General features: G+C 40.1%; 1 protein-coding gene across 1 annotated transcript in view; it reads left to right on the top strand.

The window, feature by feature from the left end:
- The window catches only part of slc39a4 (solute carrier family 39 member 4), a 16,415-nt gene extending 2,683 nt beyond the window's left edge, over positions 1 to 13,732 (top strand). The window contains exons 2-12 of the mRNA XM_060897545.1: positions 84 to 344; positions 1,083 to 1,305; positions 2,100 to 2,272; positions 3,345 to 3,516; positions 4,482 to 4,654; positions 5,828 to 5,998; positions 6,522 to 6,617; positions 7,508 to 7,562; positions 7,705 to 7,857; positions 10,330 to 10,517; positions 11,280 to 13,732. Of these exons, the coding sequence (XP_060753528.1) occupies positions 84 to 344; positions 1,083 to 1,305; positions 2,100 to 2,272; positions 3,345 to 3,516; positions 4,482 to 4,654; positions 5,828 to 5,998; positions 6,522 to 6,617; positions 7,508 to 7,562; positions 7,705 to 7,857; positions 10,330 to 10,517; positions 11,280 to 11,408 (1,794 nt within the window). The 3' untranslated portion in view covers positions 11,409 to 13,732. The remainder of the gene's footprint in view (positions 1 to 83; positions 345 to 1,082; positions 1,306 to 2,099; positions 2,273 to 3,344; positions 3,517 to 4,481; positions 4,655 to 5,827; positions 5,999 to 6,521; positions 6,618 to 7,507; positions 7,563 to 7,704; positions 7,858 to 10,329; positions 10,518 to 11,279) is intronic.
- Positions 13,733 to 14,102: the final 370 nt, after the last annotated feature.

The raw sequence follows: 14,102 nt of genomic DNA, 5'->3' as shown, positions 1-14,102 counted from the left end.
GACTATATGGCTTTTAGAAAAGCAACAAAACATGGGTAATTTAGTCATTCTGTGTGTGTGTGTGTGTGTGTGTGTGTGTGCAGTGTCTGTCAGAGGACAGTGTAGGGCAGCTGGTGAGTAACTACTCCAGCTCCAGTGGTGTGCAGGTGGACGGCTTCTTCAGGTTGGCTGCTGGATGCTTGCTGCTGCTCAGCTCCCCTTCAAACACCTGCACAGCCATCAGAGAGGGACGCTGGGAGCAGGAGACCAGGCACTTCATCCGCATGCTGTTGGACCACAGTGAACACAGCCTGGAGGAGCTCTTACATGACATCCAAGAGCATTATCTGCCTGAACATCATGAGGTAAATATGAGGGGGTAAATATACGGGTCATAAATTTCATGCAACTCACCCAACCTGAAAGTGAAAGTCTTTTTGATTTCCCTTGCAAATACAAGTTGGAAAAAAAGGAGACAAATTGCTGTGAAACTAAGAGTCTCGTGAATTGTCTTTTAAACATAATAGACACAGAGATGTCAGTAAAATGTACTGATTATTAACCCAAATCCAAAACTATTTCTGCTCTTCGATCTGTTTTTATGTAGTACGAGGAACTTCCTTTAGGTGATGAGGTCATTTCCTGCGCAATGTTGGTGGCTCATTCAGAGAGACTAGCTAGAGGTTCAATAACCAGTAAAAGACATTCAACTTCTATTGACTTTCGCAATACATAAAGGTTCATACGGTTTAAACTGAACGTGCTACAGGGTCATGTGTCACAACTCTGAATCTCACAACCTGTTGCACTACACACATCAGCTGCAGCAGGGTCCGCTTGGCTACGTGGGGTAATTAGCGTGACAGGATGACAAACGATCTTTTCAGAATGAGGAACACACAGATATAAAACAAAACCAAGCGAGGAAAAGTCCGTCCACCTTACAGTTAAACATATAGAGATAATGAAGATGTAAGTCAGACTTGGATACATCAGACGTATAATTTGTCTACTCCGAAGATTTATGTACATTTGAACGTCCCAACGTTGTGATAAACGATTGACACCGAGCACTGTTGGTCAAACGATTCTCCCGTTTGCAGCACTGCCTCACTCTGGCTGACATCCTGAACGAGAGCGAAGTGACTCTGCCTGATGGAGACCATCATCACACTGACCATCACACTGACCTCGATACTGTGTTCGGTGTCCTACTCTACCACGTCTTACTGGGAGACTGCATCACCTCTCACAGCCTTCCTCCTGAGGACTTCTTCCTGGATTACGTATTCACCCACTACGGCCCAGACCGCATCACTCTTCAAGGTTTGTCCACTTCCTGTTAAATAACCTCAAAACAGCGTGTCATTATCACGACCGGCACAAATCTGTCTTTGTTGTTCTAACGTCGTCATCATAGTGGCCTCATTCTGATTTTCACAAAAACAATTAAAAAAAAAAAAAACTTTTTGTACTGTGGAAAATTCTATTTATTGGGAACGTTATGCTGTTAAAAAAGAAATGCATGAACGAATATCATGTAATTATTAATGCTGAACTATGAAACTACACAGTAATAATATAATATAATACTTATTATAAGACATTACTTAAAAAAAATAGCATGTCAATATTTACAGTGTAATTACACACGTATGATCTAGTTTAATATATTAAAATCATTTAATATTAATATAGCATTACGTAATATATTATTTAGCATTTTAATATTATTAATGTTTAATAGTTACACATATGTACAGTTTGAATGGGAAAATTGTGATTATTTCCTTTTTTATGGTTTTAAGAATAGGGTTTTTTTTTAAATATATATTTGTAGTATTTTATACTTATTAATGTATTAATATCATTTCATATATAATATGATATAATCTACGGAGCAATATTTATACGCCGGTCTGCACGTTGACCGGGATTTCGGGAGGTTTTAGAAGCCTTCGGGTGATCTGGAAACTTTTCAGCTGCCAATTTTGCACAATCGAATCATGTTAGTGCCCCAGAATTGGAATTTCTCTGATATTTCAGTCTATCACAAAAAAATGTAATATCCACTGTGTAATGAGCTCATGCGTTTTTCTTAAAACAATATTTCTTTACAGACCTCGACAGGTTGATGAAAGCTCTGAACCTGGGAGAGAAAAAGGCTAATGACGTTGAGCATGACCACAGCCACGAGACCCATAATGAAGACATGAGACTCATCCAACATGATGAAGAGGGCCTCGGGCAGAGTCGCGATGAGCCTCGGGCCTCCAACAACAGCTGGGACACGGTAATTACTGAGCCACTGGAGTAATTACGTCCAGGGTCGTTCAGCTCCATCGACGTCGCCTCTTAGTCTTGGCACGTCAGCGTCGGTCATTACACGGCCAGCTGAAGCCTTGGCAAAACGTGCCACACTGATCAAGCTGCTTTAATTTGGCTGCTCCAAATTCTAAATGTAGCTATTATAAGAGCAGTCGTCCAGCTGCGTACAGATCAAGCGTAAGTGGGCGATGATAAAGTGCTTTCAGAACGTGTGCCATTGGCTACTCGGGGGCACATGGGAAATTTATCTACATGACAGAAATATAAATGAAGTGTATTCTGTCGAGGGCAAAGAAATCATAATTTAGTGGCGACGAGGGGGCCAGTCATCTGGCAGAGCACGATATCACGCTCCAGGTTGTGACACGGCGTGACAGCGGCCGATCAGCGCGGACGGATATCGAGACACGTGTTGCGAGATTATAGCGATTCATCTGAGGACTCAATTTCATCTGTCTTCAGTAATCACAGTTTAAGCGCATTAAATAAAGACACATGCAATCTTCCAGCCAGTCTGTGATGAGTACTTAAAAATCTGCATAATGTCGCGTCTAATTTTGTGAATCTGTTATTTGCAGCGTGTGTAAACAGCACTCAGTGGCATCATGTTTACGGAGTAGCAATCTCGCTCTGTGTGATTATCGTCTTATGGAATTGCATCATGGAGAACACGCTCATCCATTTTGCACTAATATTTTTCTCATTTACTTTAATATCAGATTTATATGCTTATTTACTTTTAAATATTTAATCCTAGTGTATAAACTGTTGTTCATTGCACTTTTTCCTCTTACGCCACTTCTAAACGTGTTTTACAGTGTAACTGAGAACATTGGCTCTTATTTTATTAATGTGATTTTTTCATTCTTACTTTGTCGAATCTTTATAAAGTACAAAAGACGTGACGATAACAATCCGTATTAAGTATTCGTTTATTTACTTTAGTTTATTTTGAACATACTGTATGTGCTTCTGGAAATTGAAGTAATAAAAAAAAAAAAAAGATTCTAAGCGTATTGTTTTTGCTGTGCGTTCAGGGCTGTTTCAGTGCCAAGGAGTTGCTGATGATCTACCAGATGAACAGCTCCGGACTGGAAAGAGATCAGTTCGCTCGCCTGAGCCCAGCTCTGATCCAGCAGCTCCTTAATAAATCCTGTACTGAGACCAAACCCACGACGGTGGTGTCCGACTCCCTCAGCACCACAGAGCGTAAGTCTCCAGCCTTTCGGAGATAAACACCAAACAAGGGAAGCGCGATAAGATCTGAATCAGGCTAATCCCTAAATTTGATCCATTAATCCAAGCTGATATTTGCTTATGCATTTGTTGTATTTCAGAAGAGCAGAAAAATCATGCAACTGCTTTAACTCTTTTCCTAAAACATCACGTCCTAAAGAGTTTTGTTCCCCTTACGACAGCAAAACACCAGCACATCATGCTTTTAATCCCTTTAGAGATACATTCTGTTCCTTACAGCGTCCTTAGTGTTGAATCTGTACAAAGTCTTTCATCTAGAAACTTTTTTGAATTATATATCACTCACTCATGTTTTAAAATATCCTGAGCTGACTTCTTGACATCGGCATATAATTTAGCTAAAAAAAAAAAAAAAAAAAAAACGACTATTTTTTACTACACCCATGCTGACAGTTAGCATAACTGAGTTGTGTAGCTAAACATTCAGAATCAGAACGTAGGATTATTCAACACCTCATTTGTTTCCCGTTTAGCAGCCACGTGCCACTAAACGATGATCTGTGTTATATCGGGGGGAAAAAACGTAGAAACTATTCAGTAGTAACTGAATGTGCTGATGATCTGGAAGTAGAATTAAGAGAAGCAGAGATCACGTCATGCAAGTTTCAAAGTAAATAGAGTTATAAATAAAAAATAAAACTTAAGAGGTTTTCTTGAGCATTTACATTTACAGCATTTGGCAGACGTTGTCATCCAGAGCGACTTACATTTATCTTATTTATATAGCTGAGTAACTGAGGGTTAAGGGCCTTGATCAGGGGCCCAAGAGAGGCAGAACGATAGACCTATTATTCGAACTCACAACCTTTCTGATCTGTAGTCCAACACCCAGCACGTCAACCATCGACTGTGTTTCTATCAGTAACTTCATCTGAAACATTTACCGAACTCAAAGCTGAGCCGCTTCCTCTCTGCAGGATACGTGTACGCTACCCTGGCCAACACGCTGATCTGTCTGACGGCCATGTTCGGGATCGTGGTGCTGCTGTGTACGACCTGCAGCAGCCTGTTCCAACTGTGCATTCAGTTCTGCATCAGTCTCGCCGTGGGCTCGCTGACGGGTGACGCGCTGCTCCACCTCCTTCCCACGGTGAGAGAGCCAGAGGAATTTATTCATTTGTACAATTTTAGTGTGTGTGACGTTTATTTGACATAACTGTACCGATATGTGGAGCTGAGACAGCAGACACATTGCATTACATTTATAGGTTGCGTTTCTAGAATATTTTCTGTGTTAAAACTGCTGTTAAACACCCGATAAAGTACACGGAGTCCGGTGGTAAATATAAATAGCAGGATGACAATGAAATCATCATTTTTTATAGATATTTAAGTGTGCTGCTATTTGCAGGGTATGAAGTATTGTTTACCCTTGATAACAAGCTGATTCACTCGCAGGATTGTGCGTTATTCAAATCAGCAAAATGACTCATGCCTTTTGCACACATGCCATAATGAATATGCAATTCATACGAATGATATGCAAATATATGGATTTGTCACTAACAGTGTGATTTACCTCAGTCATGTTGCATTATTAATATGCATCATTATGCATACGTGTGACAGTTTGAGTTTCCTCAGCATAGCTATTAAGAACAATAAGTACATCCAGAAATCTCTTACATGTCATTTCATTTTTACATTTTGTTCTGCCACACTAAGTAAGCGCATGCAGAAATGATCGGACCTCGTCAGAGACAGAGGGAACAACATGCCGGATGTGTGGGGTTTAAATCTGTACCCGATTAATTCATTAGCGCTTTAGCTCTAAAGCACCAGCTCGCTCCGTCCCACACAAATACACGCCGCGTCTTAACGTTAATGCTTTCTCGTGGGCGAGACAAAAAAGCATCGCAGCTCCACACGACTGCTGCCGAACTGCTTCCCACCTCAGAGCTCAGCCTGAACACTCTCGTCCATTTTACTGCAGGAGAATCGCTCACTGGGCCTGTATGAGATTTCCTGCCTCTTATTTCCCTCGGGTCTGCCTCTCCCGGCAATAACGCCTCCGCAACTTCATCCGTCCTGATGCTTGTCATAAGTACATAACAGGCAACCTGTCACACGATGTCAACAGCATGAGTGAGAAATAACAGGATTACGGCAGGAGAAAGGAGCAGCGTCTAATTGAACGGAAGGCGAAATTGCTTTTCAGGGCTTTTGGGGGAAACAGGGGGAAATACAAAGTTTTGGTTAGAGGTAATTGCATCGTCAGGGTTATGATTTGATGTTATGTTTTTGTCTGTGTGTGTGTGTGTAGTTCTTGGGGTTACATGTGCACAGCGATGGAGCAAGTGAAACCGCACATGACTCTACATACATCTTTAAACTGCTGGTTCTTCTGGGAGGGATCTATTACTTCTACCTGATGGAGACCATGTTCTCAATCTTCACTTACAAAGACAAACACTCTCCTCACCATCACCATGCTGTAAGTTTGGCTCACAAACATTACACAAAAACCGCTGAGAAGAATTCTTTTAAATGCGGAACAGGTTTCGAAATTAGCAAACATTCCAGAGGCAACACCAGCAAGTGCTGAGGTTAATGTGCAACTGAATGAATCCTACAAGGGTGAGGAGGTGAAATACATGCTGCCAAGGTGTCTGTCGCTGTAAGACGTTCCCGATATGTGGTGAGAAATTATATCGAACAAGTAGCTGATCTTAATGTACACACGTTATTTATGTATCGGATTTCACTTCTACACTCAAATTGGAATCGAATTCGATTCAGCGTGTTCATACCGTCACATAAATCAGATTGCACCGTGTTTGAAGATTTCTTGATTAAAGTCGTCTTTTCAGAACGTTTATTACGTGGCAGTTAAATCCTAAGACGTGGAGCTTGACCCGACATCCTGGCCGAAGCAGAGCGATCTGGCTCCCTGCCAACATCATAATAAAACCACCAGCCTTTTCCTGACCAGCTCTGTGTTTCTGTGTTTTCTTCAGGAGGAGGACGAGCCGCACCACTGCGACCACGGCAAAGTGCTGCAGATGTACCAGAAAGAGCAAAAGAGCAAACTCTCCACATCCCAAGCAGACCTGGTAAGACATGACATTCACTCCGCACGGCTTCATTAAGAGGAAATACGAGCCTGGGAAAGTTTGGCCCGGAGCGAGATGAAACGAGAGAAGGGGACGAACTGGAATTTGTGGAATCCCAAAGGACAGAGAACACAAGCGGGACTGCTGAAAATGTTCACTAATCAGAAGTATAAAATAAATTCTAAATGCATAATTAAAGGAGTCCCACTGCAAGGATAGTAATATAGTAATAACCTGCACTGAAATAAAAGTCATTTTACATTTTATTATCTGACAGCAGAGCTTTTATTTTTAATGACTTACTGACTGATCTGTCTCCAGATACAAGATTTTAAACTGCAATATAATTGAGAAACTATAAACTAGATGGATTCAGTGCAGTGGAATAGCATACGGACCACCGCCTGCAGCTTCACAAACTGGACTGTACAGTAAAAGTACAAGGTGTAAGTGAGAGAGAGAGAGAGAGAGAGAGAGAGACAGAGAGAGACAGAGAGAGACAGAGAGAGACATAGAGATTGGGGAAACTTATTGGCTGAATTCTGGCCAAAGATTGCAAGCGATCCATATGTGTCTGTCACTGAAGACTCCATTTATAAAATTTACATCGACATCTTTTTAAAGAAACCTTCACGATATAAATCTGTGTGTGTGTGTGTGTGCATGTGTGTGTATGTGTGTATGTGTGTATGTGTGTGTTAATCCATTATCATCCCAAAGGAGACTGAATGTTTTAGCTCATTGTGCCGTGACTCAGTCACAGAGTGTCCTTTTCTTCAGTAATTACGCTCCTCGGGTTCAGGACCTTTTCCCTCTAGCAGTGATCCTGCAGAGTGAATAACAGTCTTGTCTTTGTAAGACATTTGGCTTTTCTTTTCTTTGCCTCGCAGGTAGATGGAGAAAAAAAGTCCTTCCCAGAAGCAGAAGAAACCCCTCGTTCAAGAGGTGAAGCTCCATCATGCTGAGTCATCCTGAGTCACCTGGACTCTGATGATCACACACATAATTACATGTTAGCCTGTAGTAACAAGTAGCGCTTTATAGATCCCAGCACATGCCTCACTTTTTTCCTTCTTCTCCCGTTTAGAGCAGCGCCTGCTTCCGTATATGATTACAATCGGCGACAGCATTCATAACTTCGCAGACGGTCTGGCCATCGGCGCCGCCTTTTCAGTCTCCTGGCGCTCTGGATTGGCTACATCTCTGGCTGTGCTTTGCCATGAACTTCCACATGAGCTAGGTGAGAGGAGCATTTCTGCATATACATACATACATATATATATATATATATATATATATATATATATATATATATATATATATATACATACACTCACCGGCCACTTTATTAGGTACACCTGTCCAACTGCTCGTTAACGCACATTTCTAATCAGCCAATCACATGGCAGCAACTCAATGCATTTAGGCATGTAGACATGGTCAAGACGATCTGCTGCAGTTCAAACCGAGCATCAGAATGGGGAAGAAAGGTGATTTAAGTGTCTTTGAACGTGGCATGGTTGTTGGTGTCAGACGGGCTGGTCTGAGTATTTCAGAAACTGCTGATCTACTGGGATTTTCACTCACAACCATCTCTAGGGTTTACAGAGAATGGTCTGAAAAAGAGAAAATATCCAGTGAGGGCAGTTCTGTGGGCGCAAATGCCTTGTTGATGCCAGAGGTCAGAGGAGAATGGCCAGACTGGTTCGAGCTGATAGAAAGGCAACAGTAACTCAAATAACCACTCGTTACAACCGAGGTATGCAGAAGAGCATCTCTGAACACAAAACACGTCGAACCTTGAGGCAGATGGGCTACAGCAGCAGAAGACCACACCTGTACTAGTAAGGTGTACCTAATAAAGTGGCCGGTGTGTGTATATGCAGGGATTAAAGCAGGGAGTCCCATATTTGGCTGGTGTTGAACAGCAAGATGAGCTCATTGGAACTGAATGGAAGTGTCGTGCATCTGATGTGTAAATATCTTTTATTGTAAAAAGTGTTTGCTAATTTAGACTCTAATGTATCGTATTCCAGACTTTGCGTTTTCCCGTATTCCTATAAATCCCTGCTATAAAAGCGTTAGACAAATAAAGATAACACTGGATTTAAATAAATTTTCCAAATTCTTTATAACATGCCATACAATATAGAAATGAGCACCTTTGATGGAGTTAAAGCTCCTGCATCTTGTACATGTTATTTCTTTATGACGGCGCCGTATTAACATCATCAGCACGAACACACTAAACATCTGAAACATCTGCGCTTGATAAACAAACATTATCCGCCGTGTAACGTATACCGCGCGTGACCACAACACACTATGACTGAGAGTTTAATTAGAAGGTCAGTTACTCTTTTCCATACAAATTGAAAAATATCAAGCTGTGCCCGATACACAGCGATTCAATCTTTTCCTCATTTCTGTTTTCAATTTGGTTTTCCAACGCTGCACACACTGTGGATCACAGGACGTCTCTCATTTAAAAATGATGCTAGTGCGCGTCCTACTGCTTTTCATATTTAGCCAAACCTTAGAAGACGAGCTGCCACGAGGAATAAACGGGTGGAGAAAAAGTACAGAACGTTATGAGTTAAGTGGAAGTATACGCTTGTGTCCAAATATAACCTGATTAAAAAGTATACTTCACCGTGCTGCCGATGGGCTTAGTGCACCTTTTCTTCTGACTTTATTTATCATACTGATCAAAACCCATCTACATCATACATCACAATGTGTTTCCAACTGAGTTTTTATCAGCTCACATTCCATTAAGCAAGGAGAAAAAAACATTTAAGTGGCAAGCTGTTAAGGAAAATGAATCAACCGGGCAGTGTGATGAAACAGAGTTACTGTTACCAACCCAGAGCAAAAGCAATTTTGCAGTAGCAGCACAACCCAAGAGTTTACACCACAGCCGCTGTAATCACTTATTCCTTCACCAGCCGTCCTGTTTTTTCCTCTCGTGAAGTCACTAGGATGACAAAAAGCTCGTCATGTTACCTATTAACCAGATAGTATGCTGTCCTGAAGACCTAAACATTACCTCTTTTATTGGAGACTCCTTGCATAAATGTGAAGATCCTGAGGCATGAGGATTTCGGACCTTCAGTGAGCAGATGCTGACTACAAAGTCATCCTCCTGATCAATACACACTTGTTAGACTGTATCTGACTGTAGAAAGGACATTATACATAATAACACTCTCCGGTGTTTACAACAGTTTATAATCACACCCTCCAGTGTCACCCAAATGAGGATGAGGTTCAATTTTGAGTCTGGTTCCTCTCAAGGTTTCTTCCTCTTCCATCTGAGGGAGTTTTTCCTCACCACAGTCACCTCAGGATGGTTCATTAGGGATGAATACAAACACATTTAAATATAAGTCTAATATTAATCTTGAACTTTTTCTACAATATTTTGTATGTTCTGAAAAGATTCATTTGGATGTTAAATGAAGCAGAAATGCTGAGAATATACTAAAGTAACAGCAGGGCAAAAGGTAAAAATAGTTGTGATCTCATTAACTACTTTTTAAGTACACGGAAGGTCTAAATGAAATTGTAAGGGGTAAAAGTACACATCCTCTGCGTGAGCTGAAAGCGAAGCTATTTTACCTGCTAATAAAAAAAAAGTAAACAGGATAAAAGAATGAATTAGTGTGTTCAGTCGGTCTTAACGTCTCACTGTTTTTGCTGCTGTGTGCAGGTGATTTTGCTGTGCTGCTGCACTGCGGCGTGTCTGTGAAGAAAGCTCTGCTGTTAAACGTAGGCAGCGCTCTGACCTCCTTTATCGGTCTCTACACCGCTCTCTCAATCTCCACCGACTCTGCAGCCAAAGAGTGGATAGCAGCAGTCACGGCAGGCCTCTTCCTCTACGTAGGGCTCGCCGATATGGTACGTACGGCATACGACATATCTACAGGCCAGGGCAAAGTTTACACGCCCTCGATTTGATTATAAAACGGAAAACACTTAATAGGAGATGATTCAACTTTTCTTAAACAAGTGACTTTAACTCATTAGACATTCAAACATGTCAATGGGGCTGCAAGCAACCTGCTATTAAATAACCATGAAATTATTTCTTTTAAAAAATGAAGGTCCAGCCAGAAAACAAAAGGGATAAATAAGTTTAAATAAATACAGATTTCACATGTACACAGGACGTTAATGTTTTTTTTTTTTACACATAAATGTTTAATGATCTTATTCACTCTCAATAGTTTAAAACATTGCAGAGAGTAAGAAAATGCACGATTAGCAAATACACTACGCTAAAAATACTATAACACACCCAATGTTCAAAAAATAAAAGGTTACATAGCAGCACTCATTTCTGTGGCATGTTTTACAAAAAAAAAAAAAACCTATGGCATTTTCCTCTCTATTTTAAATCCTCCTTTTTTCTTTGACCCAAATATATGGTATGATGTATGATATGTTGGGCCTCAAACATAATGCACCATATTCATGGTGTTAAAAATAGAGCATCTTACATAAGCAAGCAGAGTAAGTACAATCTCCAGTAATCCATCATCCTGTCAGTATAACACCAGTCATTCTATTAATGTACAACCGTGAAAATGAAAGACGGTTACTAGGTAAACCAGACACTCACTAAAGCACTGCTGCATCTCTGTTTCTTCTCATCTGCAGCTTCCCACCATGATTCACGTGGACAGCAAGAAGCCATGGATGACATTTCTGCTGCAGAATCTGGGGTTGCTTTCTGGCTGGGGAATCTTACTGCTGCTCTCTTTTTACGAGGACAAGATAGGCATCTAGAGGACTTTTTTTTTAACCCCTGATAGTCAGGTTAATTTATGTCTTGCTTGTAGTCCAAGGCCCGTATTCATAAAGATTCTTAGAGGAAAGAGGTTCTCCTAGTGATGTAAATCTAAGAAAATACTTTGAAATTTTGGCGCTTGCCTTTAAAATTAAGGAGAAGATCCTAGTAAAGATAAAAGTTCTTCATAAAGCATCTTTTAACCCTTAAAACAGCTCATAAGGTCAAAAGGTGTTAGGAGTCGTGAGGAGGACGTTTAAGAGGATCAAAAGCTTCTTTAGCAGCGGAGAAAATGTCCGAAAGATGAAGAGGGACAAGAAACGTATTGTATACAATATTTAATAATGATAGTGAGTTAATAAGATGATACAGATTAGATGGTGTAGGGATTCTTTTTGTGACTAATCATATTAGAGATCACATCTCCTACACAGCGCAGAAACGCCATATATATAATCACAGTCTTCCAAAGTCACCTAGTAACAGGGTTAAGCCCTGCATCCTGACTAACGTTTTTATATTTCCCTTGTTCAGAGTTGCTCTGAGTTTGGTCCTGAATCACTCTGAAGATAAGATTCCTAGTTAGAAATGTTTAAGCAACATTAGGAGCTCTCTTACAAGATCACTCTTACAATCTTACATTAGGAGCTCTCTTACAAGATCACTCTTACAATCTTACATTAGGAGCTCTCTTACAAGATCACTCTTACAATTTTACATTAGGAGCTCTCTTACAAGATCACTCTTACAATCTTACATTAGGGGCTCTCTTACAAGATCACTCTTACAATCTTACATTAGGAGCTCTCTTACAAGATCACTCTTACAATCTTACATTAGGAGCTCTCTTACAAGATCACTCTTACAATCTTACATTAGGAGCTCTCTTACAAGATCACTCTTACAATCTTACATTAGGAGCTCTCTTACAAGATCACTCTTACAATCTTACATTAGGAGCTCTCTTACAAGATCACTCTTACAATCTTACATTAGGAGCTCTCTTACAAGATCACTCTTACAATCTTACATTAGGAGCTCTCTCAGATCACTCTTACAATCTTACATTAGGAGCTCTCTCAGATCACTCTTACAATCTTACATTAGGAGCTCTCTTACAAGATCACTCTTACAATCTTACATTAGGAGCTCTCTCAGATCACTCTTACAATCTTTACGAATACGGGCCCTGATAATATATATCTAACTTTTTTTTTGTTCAGCCCCTTTGGCTCAAATATTTTTTGGTGGCCACAGTTCAGTGTGTGTACTTGTTGAACATCTAATTCCATATCTAGTCCTAGTCCATAACCTCCACTTTATTTATCTAGTAATTTCCACTAGACCATTGCTCTGGGGCTTTGTGCTCATTCAGCAGGAGGCCTGGGGTGTTCCATTTCATCCCAAAGGTGGTCACTGGGGTTGAGTCAGAGTCAGAGCTCTATGCTGGACACTCAAGCTCTTCACTTTTCACTCCATTCCTCTCAAACCATTTCTTCATGGAGCACATTCCTCCGCTCCAGTGAAGGGAAAGTGTAATGTTACAGCATACACACACATTCTAGACAAGTGTGGCACACCGTTTGAGGAAGAACCACATGTGGATGTGATGGTCAGGTGTGCAATAACTTTTAGCCATATTCATTAGTGTATGTTGACTGTATACTTAAAAAATGTTAGCCAAGTCAGACATACTCGTGTTTGTTTGTTTGTTTGTTTGTTTGTTTGGACAGGTAGCTCGACAGACTGCTCAGTCGGATTGTTTAAGTATTAAAATGCAGAACTTCCTCCTAAAAATTCAGAAAGGTTGGCAAAGCCATTTCACGCTTTAATATTTATACAAACTGGTTCAATTCAGTGTCCCATTTTCCTTTAGTAACAATCATATGCACTGGGTGATTACTTTACTAAGCACACCTTCCATGTTTCTACATTCACTGGCCAGTTTATCAGATATTCAATAATTAGCACATGTACACTGACAGCGATGCTGTAACTGATGCACTCACTCCAGTGACTGAATACAAAACATAAAATGGCCAGAAGTAAAAGGTAGATGTGGATTGTAGTTGCTGACGTTTGTAGATTGCATTTTTATATTTTTCTTCAGAAGTATATTAATGATATTCCAAATGTATAACGATTGATAGTAATGATGTTATGGTTATTTTTTTTTTTTTTTGTTCTGTTATCAATTTATGACCAAACGGATAAGTTTAGCAGCTTGATATTACAAAACAATAAACAAGGAAACATTACCCTTTTATTTATTTACTTAACGTGCTTTTTAAGCCGACTGCAAATAAATACAAATGGATTTAAACATTTTTGTTTGTTACTTATTCTTTATCACATTGGTGGGGCTTTGAGTTAAAAACTTAAGGAAGCTAGTTCTAGGTTGCTTAAATGTCAGAATATATATAGATATGTATATATGTCCTCACTCCTGGGACTTGAGTCCAACATGTACAGTATGCTCACCTTCACGAACAACTAAAGTGGGAAAGGCAGATGAAGTATGACATAAAATCAGTTTTTAATCGAGAAATACTTTACTTACTACACTTTAGTGGAAGATCTTTTGTAGAAGAATTCTTCCTGTCAGGTGATTCTGTACAGATATACCATGATCCGTCTAATCAAAGCCTAGCTAAGAAGGTTTAAAGGTCAATTTTGCTTCCAGGTCTAAAACT

The sequence above is a fragment of the Tachysurus vachellii genome, chromosome 21 (genome assembly GCF_030014155.1).
Source record: "Tachysurus vachellii isolate PV-2020 chromosome 21, HZAU_Pvac_v1, whole genome shotgun sequence".
Taxonomy (NCBI): Eukaryota; Metazoa; Chordata; class Actinopteri; order Siluriformes; family Bagridae; genus Tachysurus; species Tachysurus vachellii.
The sequence above is the reverse complement of the archived record's forward strand: the minus strand, read 5'-3'. Positions and strand labels throughout refer to the sequence as shown.